The 13,035-nt window shown below is 35.9% G+C and overlaps 2 protein-coding genes across 2 annotated transcripts; one reads left to right on the top strand and one right to left on the bottom strand.

The window, feature by feature from the left end:
* Positions 1-330: 330 nt before the first annotated feature.
* Positions 331-6,427, bottom strand: LOC112686042 (tigger transposable element-derived protein 6-like). Its single transcript, XM_025558147.1, has 2 exons — positions 6,283-6,427; positions 331-1,268 (listed from the first exon to the last, which is right to left on the bottom strand). The coding sequence occupies exons 1-2, from the start codon at positions 6,425-6,427 to the stop codon at positions 331-333; spliced, it is 1,083 nt and encodes a 360-aa protein (XP_025413932.1).
* A 5,387-nt stretch (positions 6,428-11,814) lies between these two features.
* On the top strand, positions 11,815-12,378 carry LOC112686104. The gene is made up of 2 exons (XM_025558241.1): positions 11,815-11,974; positions 12,059-12,378. The coding sequence occupies exons 1-2, from the start codon at positions 11,904-11,906 to the stop codon at positions 12,354-12,356; spliced, it is 369 nt and encodes a 122-aa protein (XP_025414026.1). The 5' UTR covers positions 11,815-11,903; the 3' UTR covers positions 12,357-12,378.
* Positions 12,379-13,035: the final 657 nt, after the last annotated feature.

The raw sequence follows: 13,035 nt of genomic DNA on the forward strand, positions 1-13,035 counted from the left end.
TCCTGTAAACTTGATATTTTGACGTTTCTGCTTCTTCGGGCTCGTCTTCTTCCTCATTTCCGGGCTCATCGGTGCCCGTTAAATTGGTGTCGTGGGTGGATATGAATTTGTCTAATTCAAAATACGTCTTTACTTCAACACTGTTGTCGATCAGTGTGACGAGAGCTAAAAGTTCTTCATCTATTACCGATTGTTCTCCAGTATCAATTGTTTGTCCTAATTGTTCATCGTCTTGGTGACTAAAACCACATCATAAGAAGCATTTTTTTACAGTTTCAGGCTTGACTTGGGCTTGAGCAGAAGCCACCCAATACACAGCATCCAAAACATTTATAGTGCTAGAGTCTCCAGATCCAAATCAGCAACTGCTTTTTGTAACAGTTGCTTACGATAGAGCTTTTTAAATTGTTGAATTATGCCTTGGTCCAGAGGTTGACAGTGAGACGTCATATTTGGGGGAAAAAAGACTAGCTCAACATTTTGTAGTTTAAGATGGGGATGAGGAGCTGCATTGTCGACAAAAAGTAGTACTTTTCTTCGATTTTTTATCATTTGTTTATCAAATTTCATAAGCCAGTCTGTCATAATCTGTGTCGTCATCCAGACCTTTTTATTCCAACACCAGTCAACGGGAAATTTATTTACGTCTAATTTTTTGAAAGCTCGCGGTCGTTTTGCCTTACCTAGGACGAGAGGACGTTCAAACTCACCAATCATATTACAGCACAATAGCACAGTCAATCGTTCTTTTGAAACTTTTCCACCGCTGCAAGTTTCATTTTTAAATGCCATAGTTTTATTAAGTAGAACTTTAAAAAAAAGTCCAGTCTCGTCGGCATTGAAGATGTCTCGATTTTCATATTTATCGATTATGTTTGGTAACTTTTTCTTCCAGTCATCAACAGCTATTCTATCAACGGCTGAAGCTTTGCCACAAACAGATTTATACGAAATGTTATGCCGTTTTCGAAATTTTTCAAGCCACCCGTTTGAAGCTTTAAAATCATTTAATCCGTGAACTTCAGCAAGTTGTTTAGCCTTTTCCTGTATTGTTGGTCCGGAAACTGGTATATTTTTTTCCCGAGTTTTGCTAAACCAGACCAAAAGTTCTTTATCAATCACACTGCCTTCACATTTTCTTAATTTCGTTAATTTTCGTTCTTCATTTCCATTTTCGACCCACACTTTATAAATTTCTTCTGTGTTAGACACAATATCGGCAATCTGTGTTTTTCCAACTTGAAACTTTTCTGTGAGTGCACGAATTCCTATGTTTCCGTTTTTTTTTATCTAAAATGTCAATTTTTTCGCGAAGCGACAACCGCTTTCGTTTTAACGTAAGTCGTCATCGCATCGAAAACCGTCACTAACTCCCATACTTTTGTCATAACCTTTTTCACATAAAGCCGCGTACACACGAGCGCGCCGAACCTGTAATGCAACGTTGCATGCGCGTTCCACGCGCGGCGCAAAGTAATTTTTAATTCACAACAAACACGCGCTGCGCCAACGATCCGCTGCCAACGAGCGCAGTTTGCCGCGAACATTTTCATGCATAGTTCAGACGTTCGGAGTCGTACCGTGTGACTGACCATAGTCGTTTTAATTAAGTAATTTTAAATTTAATTATTTTAATATAAATAATGGAGGCTGAAGAAGCTTTACTAGTTTGTAGTGCAGCAATAATTGTTTTGGGAAGTGCTGTACCAAAAAAAAGGGGTCGTAAACGAAGATGGTGGCACACTGAGTTATTTAAAAAACGTTGTGGAAATGAACTTTTAATGGATTTAAAATTTCAAGAAATCAGTGGGCAATAGTATACAAATACGAGTACTAGTAATAAGTAAGTTACGAGTTACGACAATGTACTAGTGTCAAATCACGTTGTCAAAGCGGTATGCGCGTTTCAACGATGATAAAAACAATATAAACACGTACACACTGCGCCGAACATTTCCTTTGTGTTCGTTTGAAAAACCGACAAAAATTGGTTTTCTCCGCGCGGTTGCAGTAACATCGCGCGCGTGTTTCAAATACTGTCTACACGAACGAGCGTGCCGCGCGTGCAACGTTGCATTACAGGTTCGGCGCGCTCGTGTGTACGCGGCTTAACGGTTTCACCGATAATCGAATTTGTCGTAATCTTATCTTCCCATAAAGAGTTTGTTATCGTGATTACATTATTACGAGAATAAATACGAATGTGAATACGTATTATTTTCAAATAAAGATTAGGGATTTACCATAAATAATGTCCGTTATTCGGAGAGTCCGCTATTCAGAGATTTTTCAATGAAAAAGTAGTGAAAATGTCCCCGTTCCCCAAAAAACGTCCGCTATTGGGAGGTGTCCGTTAGTGGAGGTTTTACTGTATATCAAATAATATTAATTTCTATAGTATCTGATTATACTATTATTGGCAGTAGCAATTCACCAAAATTAAACTGTTTCATATCGAAGCTATTTCTGGAAATTATTACGGGCGCGCTGATTACCGATAACCATTGTGCGCGGCGCGGCACGGCCCAAACCCGGGTAAATTTAATTACAGTCTATCGTGGTCGGGAATCGTATTCGATGTTGCAACGACCGTACACTGTTTTAAATAATAGGTCGAAAGGAATGCGCAGCGGAGTAATTGTTGTTATGAAAATATTCCATTCGAAGAATTTATATTTTCCTTTCATCCTGAAAATGTTTTATTCCTAGAATTAATGTGACTAAAACCCATTGTACTCATAATCACACAGCAAGTATGCTTTAGTCCTTTGTAAATACAGACGCTGCGCGCGTATACATACATATACAAATTACGCAATTGTACATTTTATAGTAGTACTGCGTAACGTTCTATTTCGGCAAATATTAATTATTAATGTTATCCCCCTCCTCCTTTTTCTTCTTCTTCTCCATCGCCTTTCTCCCAACTATTAGGGGTCGGCAGCAAATAGATACCTACGTATTTAATATATTACTAATGTTATAACTTGTAAAAATACATATTAACCAAATGCAAGTAAACGTACCGTCCATCCACAACGTTTTCGCAAAATCGAGTTGAAACCATGATTTATTGTTATCTACTTGTATATTATATATATACAATCATCTCAATTTCTCTTACTCCCTCCACTCACTTACGTACCATCAAAAAACACCCCTCTACCTGTTGCTGTCAGTTTCCTATAATATATCCAAACCAAGAAGCGTAGAAGGACTGGCTGTTGATTTATCTCAACTCAATTAATGCTCGTTGTCTGATATATTATTTTGGTATACGAGCCTCGACGACTACGGCTACGACACTAATCTCATAGGTACCTAGCTATCGATCGGATTACCTTAATAACTATAGCCTACGACGTAGATCTTACGTAATCAGACTACTTTACTCGTGCCATGCATTATTATATGCTATAGATTTTGGCCACATCGCAGCAAGTATTAGTTTATTAAATTCATCATTAAGTCTCAATTTGTTTTATATATTTTTTCAATCCTCCTATACAATAACAAATATGTGTTACTAACATAACATAGTTTTTGTAGTATTAATGTTACGCGTCGTTCGTTTGTTATGGAAAATATAAAGAAAGTTCTGATTGTTCAATGCAATAAGTTTACAGGTATGACAGTTACAATAATCTATATGTATGTTTATTGAATTGATAACAAATAAATATAATTTTTCAAATAATTTTCATTATTAAAGTTTTTACTTGTGGATCATTTTTTAGATAGTATATCTACTATAATACAGGCTCATATGCAGGATTTCAGAATGGGAAGTGTTAAAAAAAAAAAAAAAATGTATAAAATAGATTCATCGATGATTAAATAGTATTATTCAAGTACTTATATAATTTTTTTAAGTATATTAAAAACGTTTATATCGATATAATATTATAAAATTCAAATCATTGTTGTAGTAAATTTACAAATACAATTGTAATTTATTTACAAAAATACAATTTATATTTCTTAGGTAATGATGGGAGGTTGGGGGTTGACTCAGTCATACCATAGTATAAGACTTATAAGCCCCCCAAATTTCAAACTCTTATTGCACCTAATACCTTGAAAAATAATACTACTATTAGTAACATTTGAAAATGCGCAGTAGCTTATAAAGAATATTTCTACCGTTTCATGATGGAATAAAATGTTACTAACTTCCTACTGTACCTCAAATAAAATGGCTGATTGATTTCATTATTGTCCTATACTGCCCAATTTGTTATCAGTGTCCATTCTGTTTTATTTTGTGTTAGCTCCTACAACTTCCGAGCCTTAGTCATAAGATATTTTAAAAATTTTCACATTTCAATTAGTAGGTATCAAAATTACATCGCGTTTGCGTTCTACATTTTAGTTAATAGATTCGATAGGTGCAATGAAATATTATTATTATTATTATTATCTTAGAAAATTGATATACACGATTATTTGCATTTGGTTTGCACAATTTCACTAGGAACCACTGGTTGTTGATGAATGATGGCCGAGAAGACGAGTGGATCAAATCCACCCTGATCCATGCACATTATTATCAATTCTCCGTTATCATTACAACATATAACATTTTTCGGTTGATTCTCTTATCATTTTACTACATATATTATCTGTATTATGTGTATTATGTATATGAAGAAATTAATTACGGCAAGTAAAACTATGGGTCTAGCAGTAAATGCGGAAAAGAAAAAATATATGGTAGTAATAAGAGGATCAGAAGATAGCTCCAAACTTAAAGTAAGAAATAATGAATTCGAACAAGTTAAAGAATTTAAGTACCTAGGAGTAATTCTTAACAACAAAAATATTATGCATGAAGAAGTAAATGTGAGACTGAATGCAGTAAATCGATGTTATTTCGCAATGGAGACCCTCTTTAAGAGGACGCCGTACCAGCATAAAACACGGTACTAAAACATGTTCACGTGTAGTGAGTCGGTTGAACCAGCGTAGTATTAAAATAATAAAAAGAAATAGGCTAAACTGCTAATAAAGTGCCCGTTTCAGCTTGTTAGTTTTGATCTCCTATACACCACTATTTATATATGAACTGTGGTATATCTATTTATATTTACTTCGTGTAGGAAATTTTGAATTGGAAGACCCAAACATAAATTATCATTTGTATGTTATCATGCAGCGCTTGTATCGTGCAGATTACGAATAAAATTGATTTAATTGCGTTCCATGTTTTTTTTATCGTGGAATATTTTTATTTTGTCTTTTAATTTTTTTTTTAAAAATGGGGAATAAGACGCGTCTAGTGAAATGTTCAAACAGAAAAAAAATAAGCCGCTGTCTTGTGTTAAATCGATACAACAAGCCCCCAACGTGTTATACGTATTACTTTTATTCAAGTGATCAACCATATAATTTAATTTCACAATTTTTTTTCTCCAATATATTTATAATCAATTTAAAATAGTTCTCGTATCCAAAATTTTAAGTAATATATTTTTATAAAAAATCAATATATTATTATATATATATCCAGTCCCAGTGATTTATTTTTCAACTATTTTAGCCACGAAGAGGAAAATTGCAGTAGTTCACCACAACAAGAATATCTCAAATCTTATTTATAACTCAAAAAGTAAAAATGTGTTAAACATGGTTTAAAATATATTATAATAATGATTTTATAATCTACATGTTGGTGAAGACAATTAGGCTAGCAGTAACTATACATTTTAGCCAAGTATGCGCGGGCAGCGAATATTAAAAATATTGTGACAGAGTATGATGTACTATGCACATATGCGAGTAAATGCATTTTATAGTACTCATTACTTGATGAAGGTTCATGAAATAATAATTTGCGCTCTCAAACTAGAGCACGTCAGATCGGCGCGCGGTCGCCGGTTACGAATGATGGGCGTGTCGACGTATGCACCGCGTGCATGCGCTTCTTGAAAACACCTTATAGCGCGTTCTATCGGTCGTTGTATACGTTTTACTTTTGGTGTGGCGTCTTCTTAAATCAAAAACGCTATCAAAAAAGTCAAAGAAAAACTTTATATAAGCTACATAAGACCAGTACTGACTTATGCATGTGCCACATAGTCCACAACCAAAGGTGACGAAGAGAAACTAAGAAGATTCGAAAAAAAATCCTAAGAAGAATATATGGTCCAGTATTTAATACCGAAACTCAACAATGGAAACTGAGATCGAATATCCAATTAGAACATTAAATCCCACAAATTGGTGACCTCGACGTGATGGCGGAGACAGACGCAATGATTGCTCGAGTGGCCGTTAAAATACCGGATTTCATTTCGTCAGATCCCGAACTTTGATTTGCTATGGTCGAATGTAGTTTCACCAGCGCGGGAGTTACAGCTGACAGCACGAAATTCGGGTATGTGGTTGGAGCATTACCGCCGAAATATGCAGTTGAAGTCAAAGACATAATTATGACGCCGCCCTCGGACAGTAAATATGTCAAAATTAAAGATGAATTAATAAAACGTCTTAGCGCCTCCCAAGAGGAATAAACACGTCAACTTCTGGAGCGCGTTGAGATTGGTGACCGTAAACCGTCACAATTTTTACGCCACCTCCAAAACTTGGCTGATTCTTCCGTTCCGGAAACATTATTAAAGACACTTTGGATGGGCCGCCTACCAAAAAGTATACAAGTGGCGTTAGCAATAGTTAAAGATAGTAAGCTTGAAGAACTCGCTGTCCATGCAGACAACATCGCGAATGCATCTGGTTCTTTGCTACTTCAAATAGTAGAGACATCGAGAAGTGACACTCTTGAAGCCATGTTGAATCTTAAAATTTCTCAGCTTACCTTGAGTATAAATCAGGAAATTGCGACGTTGAAAAGTGAAGTGGTAGCGATCAATACTCGTCCCTCGCGTAATCCGGACTCAAGACCAAGTACTTACCGCTCAAGATCTCGATCTCGGAGCCGTACTCTCCATGGTGCAAATGGATTATGCTGGTATCATTGGCGTTATGGATCACAATCGCGAAAATGCAAAGAACCTTGTACCTATAATTCGGGGAAACGTGACTGGTCATCAATGACGACGGCCAGTGAGACTAGTCCGTCCCCGCGTCGTCTATTCATTACTGATCGAACTTCTCAAACTCAATTTCTCATCGACACGGGTGCCGACCTATGTGTTTATCCACGTAGTGCTGTTCCAGACCGATGAGTAAAATCCGATTACGTCCTATCAGCAGCCAATGGCACGCCTATTAACACCTACGGTACTATCACGCTCAGCCTCAACTTCGGACTTCGTCGAGATTTCACTTGGAGACTTGTGATCGCGGAAGTATCCAAACCCATCATTGGTGTGGACTTCTTGAGTCATTACAATCTATTGGTAGACGTGCGTAATCAATGTCTTTTAGACGGTGTTACACGACTCACCGCTCATGGTCACGCTGCTGAATCCTCCATACCATCCATAAAGATTGTCGTGGGAGAAACGAAATACTGTTTACTACGGAAATTTCCTGAGATCACTCGACCATATGGAGCGCCTAAAGACATTAGGCACAGCACCAAACACTATATTCAAACGACACCAGGACTCCCAGTATCTTGTAAATCACGACGCTTAGCACCTGATAAGCTCAAGGCAGCAAAAAAGGAGTTTGAAGCTGTGATCCAATTAGGCATTATTCGACCGTCCCAGGGACCTTGGGCATCATCATTACACTTAGTATCAAAGAACACAACGGACGCCTGGTGTCCTTGTGGGGATTACCGTGCTTTAAGTGCTCGGACTATTCCAGATCGGTACCCAGTTCGTCATATTCAGGACTTTGTACACTTTCTCCACGGTAAAACGATTTTTTCAACAATCGACCTAGTCCGAGTATATAATCAAATTCCTGTAGCTGAAGAAGATATTCCTAAAACCGAAATCGTGACACCATTTGGACTTTACGAATTCCTCTTTATGTCTTTTGGACTTCGAAATGCAGCACAATCGTTTCAACGAAGTACTTTTTGGACTTGATTTCTGTTACAGCTACATTGACGACATATTGGTGGCATCTGTTTCTGAGGAAGAGCACATCAAACATTTACAGATCATTTTTGAGCATCTACGCGAATACTCTCTGGTTGTCAATCCAAAAAAATGCGTTTTTGGACAGTCAGAAGTAAATTTTTTAGGCTACATGATTTCTAGAGAAGGAACACGTCCTCTTCCCGACAGAGTCACTGAAATTTTGAGCTACAAGAGGCCATCGTCAGCTAAGGGTCTACGACAGTTCTTGGGTATGATAAACTTCTATCGTCGTTTTATACCTGGAGCTTCAGACGCACAAGCACCACTAAGTGATCTTTTGGTACCCAATTTAAAACGTAAGTCACCTATTAACTGGACACCAGAGGCTATTTCGGCTTTTGAAAAATGCAAGGAGAAACTCGCCACAGCCACGCTTCTCGCACATCCATGCGACAACGCTCAACTGGCTATTGTAAGTGATGCTTCAAACACCGCAGTTGGCGCAACTCTCCAACAGTTCATCAATAATGAGTGGCAACCTCTTGCCTTCTTTTTCAAGAAGCTCACAGCGACCGAGACGAAATACGGAGCCTACGATCGAGAACTTCTCGCGATCTACCTTGCTGTCAAGCATTTTCAGTATATGGTGGAAGGACGCGATTTGGTTATATTCACTGATCACAAACCCATCACTTTTGCATTTCAGCAGAAATCGGATAAATGCACGCCACGAAAATTCAGACACCTAGACTTTATCTCACAATTCACCATGGATATTAGGTAAGTTCCAGGTAAGCAGAATATCGTGGCTGATACCTTATCTCGCGTTGACGCCTTGTCAGAGACAATAGACTACACTGCATTAGCGATATCACAACAGGGAGACGATGAATTAAAAAAATACGAAAAAGAAAACACTGGACAACAACTCAAGCAAGTTCAATTACCAGGTACAAATGTCTTAGTGTTCTGTGACGTATCAACTTCAACCGCCAGGCCTTTTGTCACAAAGCCATTCCGACGTAAAGTTTTCAATAATATACATCGCCTTGCACATTCAGGTGTCAAGGCCACGACGAAGCTTGTTAAACAGCGATTCGTGTGGCCAGCAATTGACGCAGATTGCAGACATTGGACGAGGGCATGTGTAGAATGTCAACGAGCCAAAATCACGCGTCATGTCACAGCACCTCTTAGTTCATTTTCTTTACCGTCTCAAAGATTTGAACATGTTCATTTAGATCTAATCATTATGCCTTATTCTGAAGGATTTCGCTATCGCCTCACGTGTATCGATAGATTTACTCGATGGCCTGAGGTAATTCCATTGGAAGATCAAGAAGCGACAACCGTAACACGAGCTTTCTATACGCATTGGATCGCAAGATTTGGTACCCCTCTTCGTATCACAACAGACCAGGGAAGACAATTTGAGTCATGCCTTTTCAAGCAACTTAATAACTTGAATGGCACGAACCATCTTAGAACCACGGCCTATCATCCGTCAGCAAATGGCATGGTGGAACGAAGTCATCGGCAGCTTTAAGCCGCCGTTATATGTCATCAAAATAATCGATGGACAGAAACTCTTCCGACAGTCTTATTGGGCATCCGAGCAGCTTGGCGCGACGATCTTAAATCCACCTATGCAGAATTAGTCTATGGAGAGCCACTTAGACTCTCTGGTGAATTACTAACGTCAAAAGATAATGCTGCCAAGTTCGACGACGCAGCTGAGTTTATCAAAGATCTTCGACATCACATTCAGCAGATCCGACCTGTCAATGGTACACGACATGGTGAGAAGAAAAACTTTGTTTTCAAGGTATACTACAGAGTATGTATTCATTCGACATGACGGACCCAAAAATGCCCTATGATGGTCCCTATAGAGTCATAAGTCGAAATAAAAAAACTTTTGTCATTGATATAAAGAAGAAAAAAGTTAGAGTAACTATTGATAGACTTAAACCAGCCTACATCATAGTAGACGACCATTCTAAGGAAGATATTTCGAGAGAAATTCAGACATCTACACCGAATTTACAAAGCAGGATCAAAGGACACGTTCCGGAAGAAGAGTTCGTTTTCCAGACCGTCTTGAAGTAGGTTATGCTTGACTCAATCACTGGTAGGGGAGTGATGTGGTGACGTAAACAACGCACCGCAAATCGTCCAAGTTGTTTACAATATTGTCAGTGGATAAGAGGAAATCCCATGTTCTAGAATATGCGATGATTATCTCGTTAAGGTAATTTCGAGAATGTTCTAGACAATCGACGCCGATATATATATACCGGCTGGTCAGACGCTCATTCAGTCAGTCCATGAGTACAATCCGCGACACACCGTGAATTACACTCCGCAATATATTCGGCAATTCCTCCGCAATTGTAACGCGTATCGATATTTGTACATACATATTTATATAATATAGTGTCTATTTTAATTAAATTAAATTGTGAGTGATTTTTATTACTTAAATCCCACACATTTATACATTTTATAAATATTGTGCAATTTAATAAAAGTATAAGAATGCAATGGGCCGGACATGCGTGGCGAGCAGACGGATGCCTAATAAAAGGAGTAATGATTTGGACGTTAGCGGGGAGGAGACCAAGGGGAAGACCACGAAGAAGATGGATAGACAGTATAAATGAGATATGGAATGCGGCAGCCCATGGTGGGGCGGATTGGCGAGTAATAGCGTATGATAGAGAGAAATGGGAGGAGGTAGTTTTGGCGGTAAAGATTCTCGATAGATCGTAAAGTCGGAAAAAAAAATGTGTATTATGTACAAAAATAATTATTATTGCTGTGTGATATAACCACAGATTATACGAATAATATATAATATTATAGACATTATAATGTATTATTATAAAATATTGTATATAATATATATCTTACGGTATAATATATATCTTTATGTATATAATATATATTACATCTTACGGTGGTGGTGGCAATAGTGATGAACAAGTTCCTTGATTAGTTGCAAATGGATAAAAAAAGTTAACTACCTTTTTGTATTTAATTAATTCTAATGACAAAAATAACAAGATTTAGATAGGTACTTTGAAATGTATTCGATTTATGTTTATTTTTTCAAGAAAATACTGATATCTACTACTAAGTATTTGTTTGTATGAGGGGTTCACGAAAAAAGTGTACAATGTAAAAACATTTCAATTACTACTTGGGCTTGAAAGTCAATGTCCCGAAAAATATGTATTAATTATTCAAATTCCTAGATAAATAATACTTTTTCTAATTAATTTTAATGTATCTTAGTTTATAAGTAAATCAAATAATAAATCAAATGATCAAATTAATAGTATAATTCTATTTTTATGAAAGAGTTAGCTTTTATTTATTTTTATTACATATGTATATGGCAACAGTTTTCACTATTTTGTTTTGTTTTTTTATCCATATTGCACAATAAAAAGTTAGTAATTATATAAAATAGTACTAAACGGTAACACAACAATAATAATTATTTTTTGTACATAATACAATTAATATAGTAAAATTATAAGAGCATCAACCGAAAAATGTTATACGATATGGTGATAACGGAGAATTGATAATAATGTGCATGGATCAGGCTGGTTTTGATTCGCTAGTCCGAGAAGGGACTCTTCAGAAAGTTTTTTGGTGCGTTTCTCGCTGTAGAGCTAATGTAATATTTACCACGATCTAGTAGTGTAAAGATTAACTATTATATTTATTGAATGTAAAAAAAAAAATAACAGCTGTTTTAACATTGTTGCAAGAAGGACAATGTGATAATGAAAATATAAATCCGTGATAATAGAATGTAGATATTGGAACGAATTGTAATAGATATTGCAATTTATTATTTCATGTTACGTTCGAGATTTGTATGAAATTTGTACAGCCATGTTGTCCAAACAATTGTGGAGATCGTTTAACGGGAGGAGCGGAGTCGTAGCAAATTTATTGAAGCACAAGTAACGTTATTGTTTAATTTTAATTTTATTTTGTTCATTAACTCCAACTGTTGCCATCAATTCATATATGTTGTTGGTTTTTAGTAAAAACAAAATGCCCTTACCGTCCATCTGTACTCGAAATTATTCCCCCAAATCAAACTCTCAACTGGATGATGAATTGTTGAACAAGCCTCTGAAATATACAACTAGTCCAGCTAACAAATGGAAGGCAGAGCATTCTCGAATCGGAAGCAAAGCAGAATTTGGTCCATGGTACGAACCTCATATTGTTAGTGCAAGTGTAATTTTGTTCATGCTTTATTTCTTTGTACTAAGAGAAGAAAACGATATTGATATGATGTTAGATAAACCATTGACCGATATATTAAAAAATGAATAAATATTTGATTATTGTTTTAGAATTGCATTAGGCATAAATATTTATTACACTTTTAATTAGTTTATTAATAACTAATGTGTAAAAATATGTTCAGAAATACATTTGTACATTTAAATTTTTTAAATACTTGATTAATAAAAAATAATATGAAATGTAATATACATTTATATTAAACTTTAATAACTCTGTTTTTTAAGATTAATTAGTTTTCATTGTGAAAGCTTAATAAAATGGACTTGTTTAAATAAAATGCATAGTAATTTAGCGAGGAACCATGAAACTCTTATAATAATATATAAATAGAAAATATATTGTGTCTTGAATTTTAAACTTCTTAATAGTAAACTGTGAACCTAAATTATCTAAAGTCTTAACCCAAGACTGTTAATTGTTGTTGATTTTTAGTGAGTAGATATAACAGTTTTTGCCAAGACTTGGTCACTATTAATCTGAATGGTTTATTGATGGATTAGGTTCTACTATGTTTTTAAAATGTATGCAATGCAGTTTTTAAAGAAAAGTATTGATAATATGAAAAATGTATATGAGTGTTTAGGTACATGTGTTTATATGTGTATCAAAATTTTTCATCAATATATATATATATTAGGGTGGTCCTTATTTATGAACTTCATTAATGTTATGTCATGGGCTCGAAATTTTGTTTGGTATATTGACA

This window comes from Sipha flava, unplaced genomic scaffold (genome assembly GCF_003268045.1).
Source record: "Sipha flava isolate LNK unplaced genomic scaffold, YSA_version1 2_pilon_pilon, whole genome shotgun sequence".
Taxonomy (NCBI): Eukaryota; Metazoa; Arthropoda; class Insecta; order Hemiptera; family Aphididae; genus Sipha; species Sipha flava.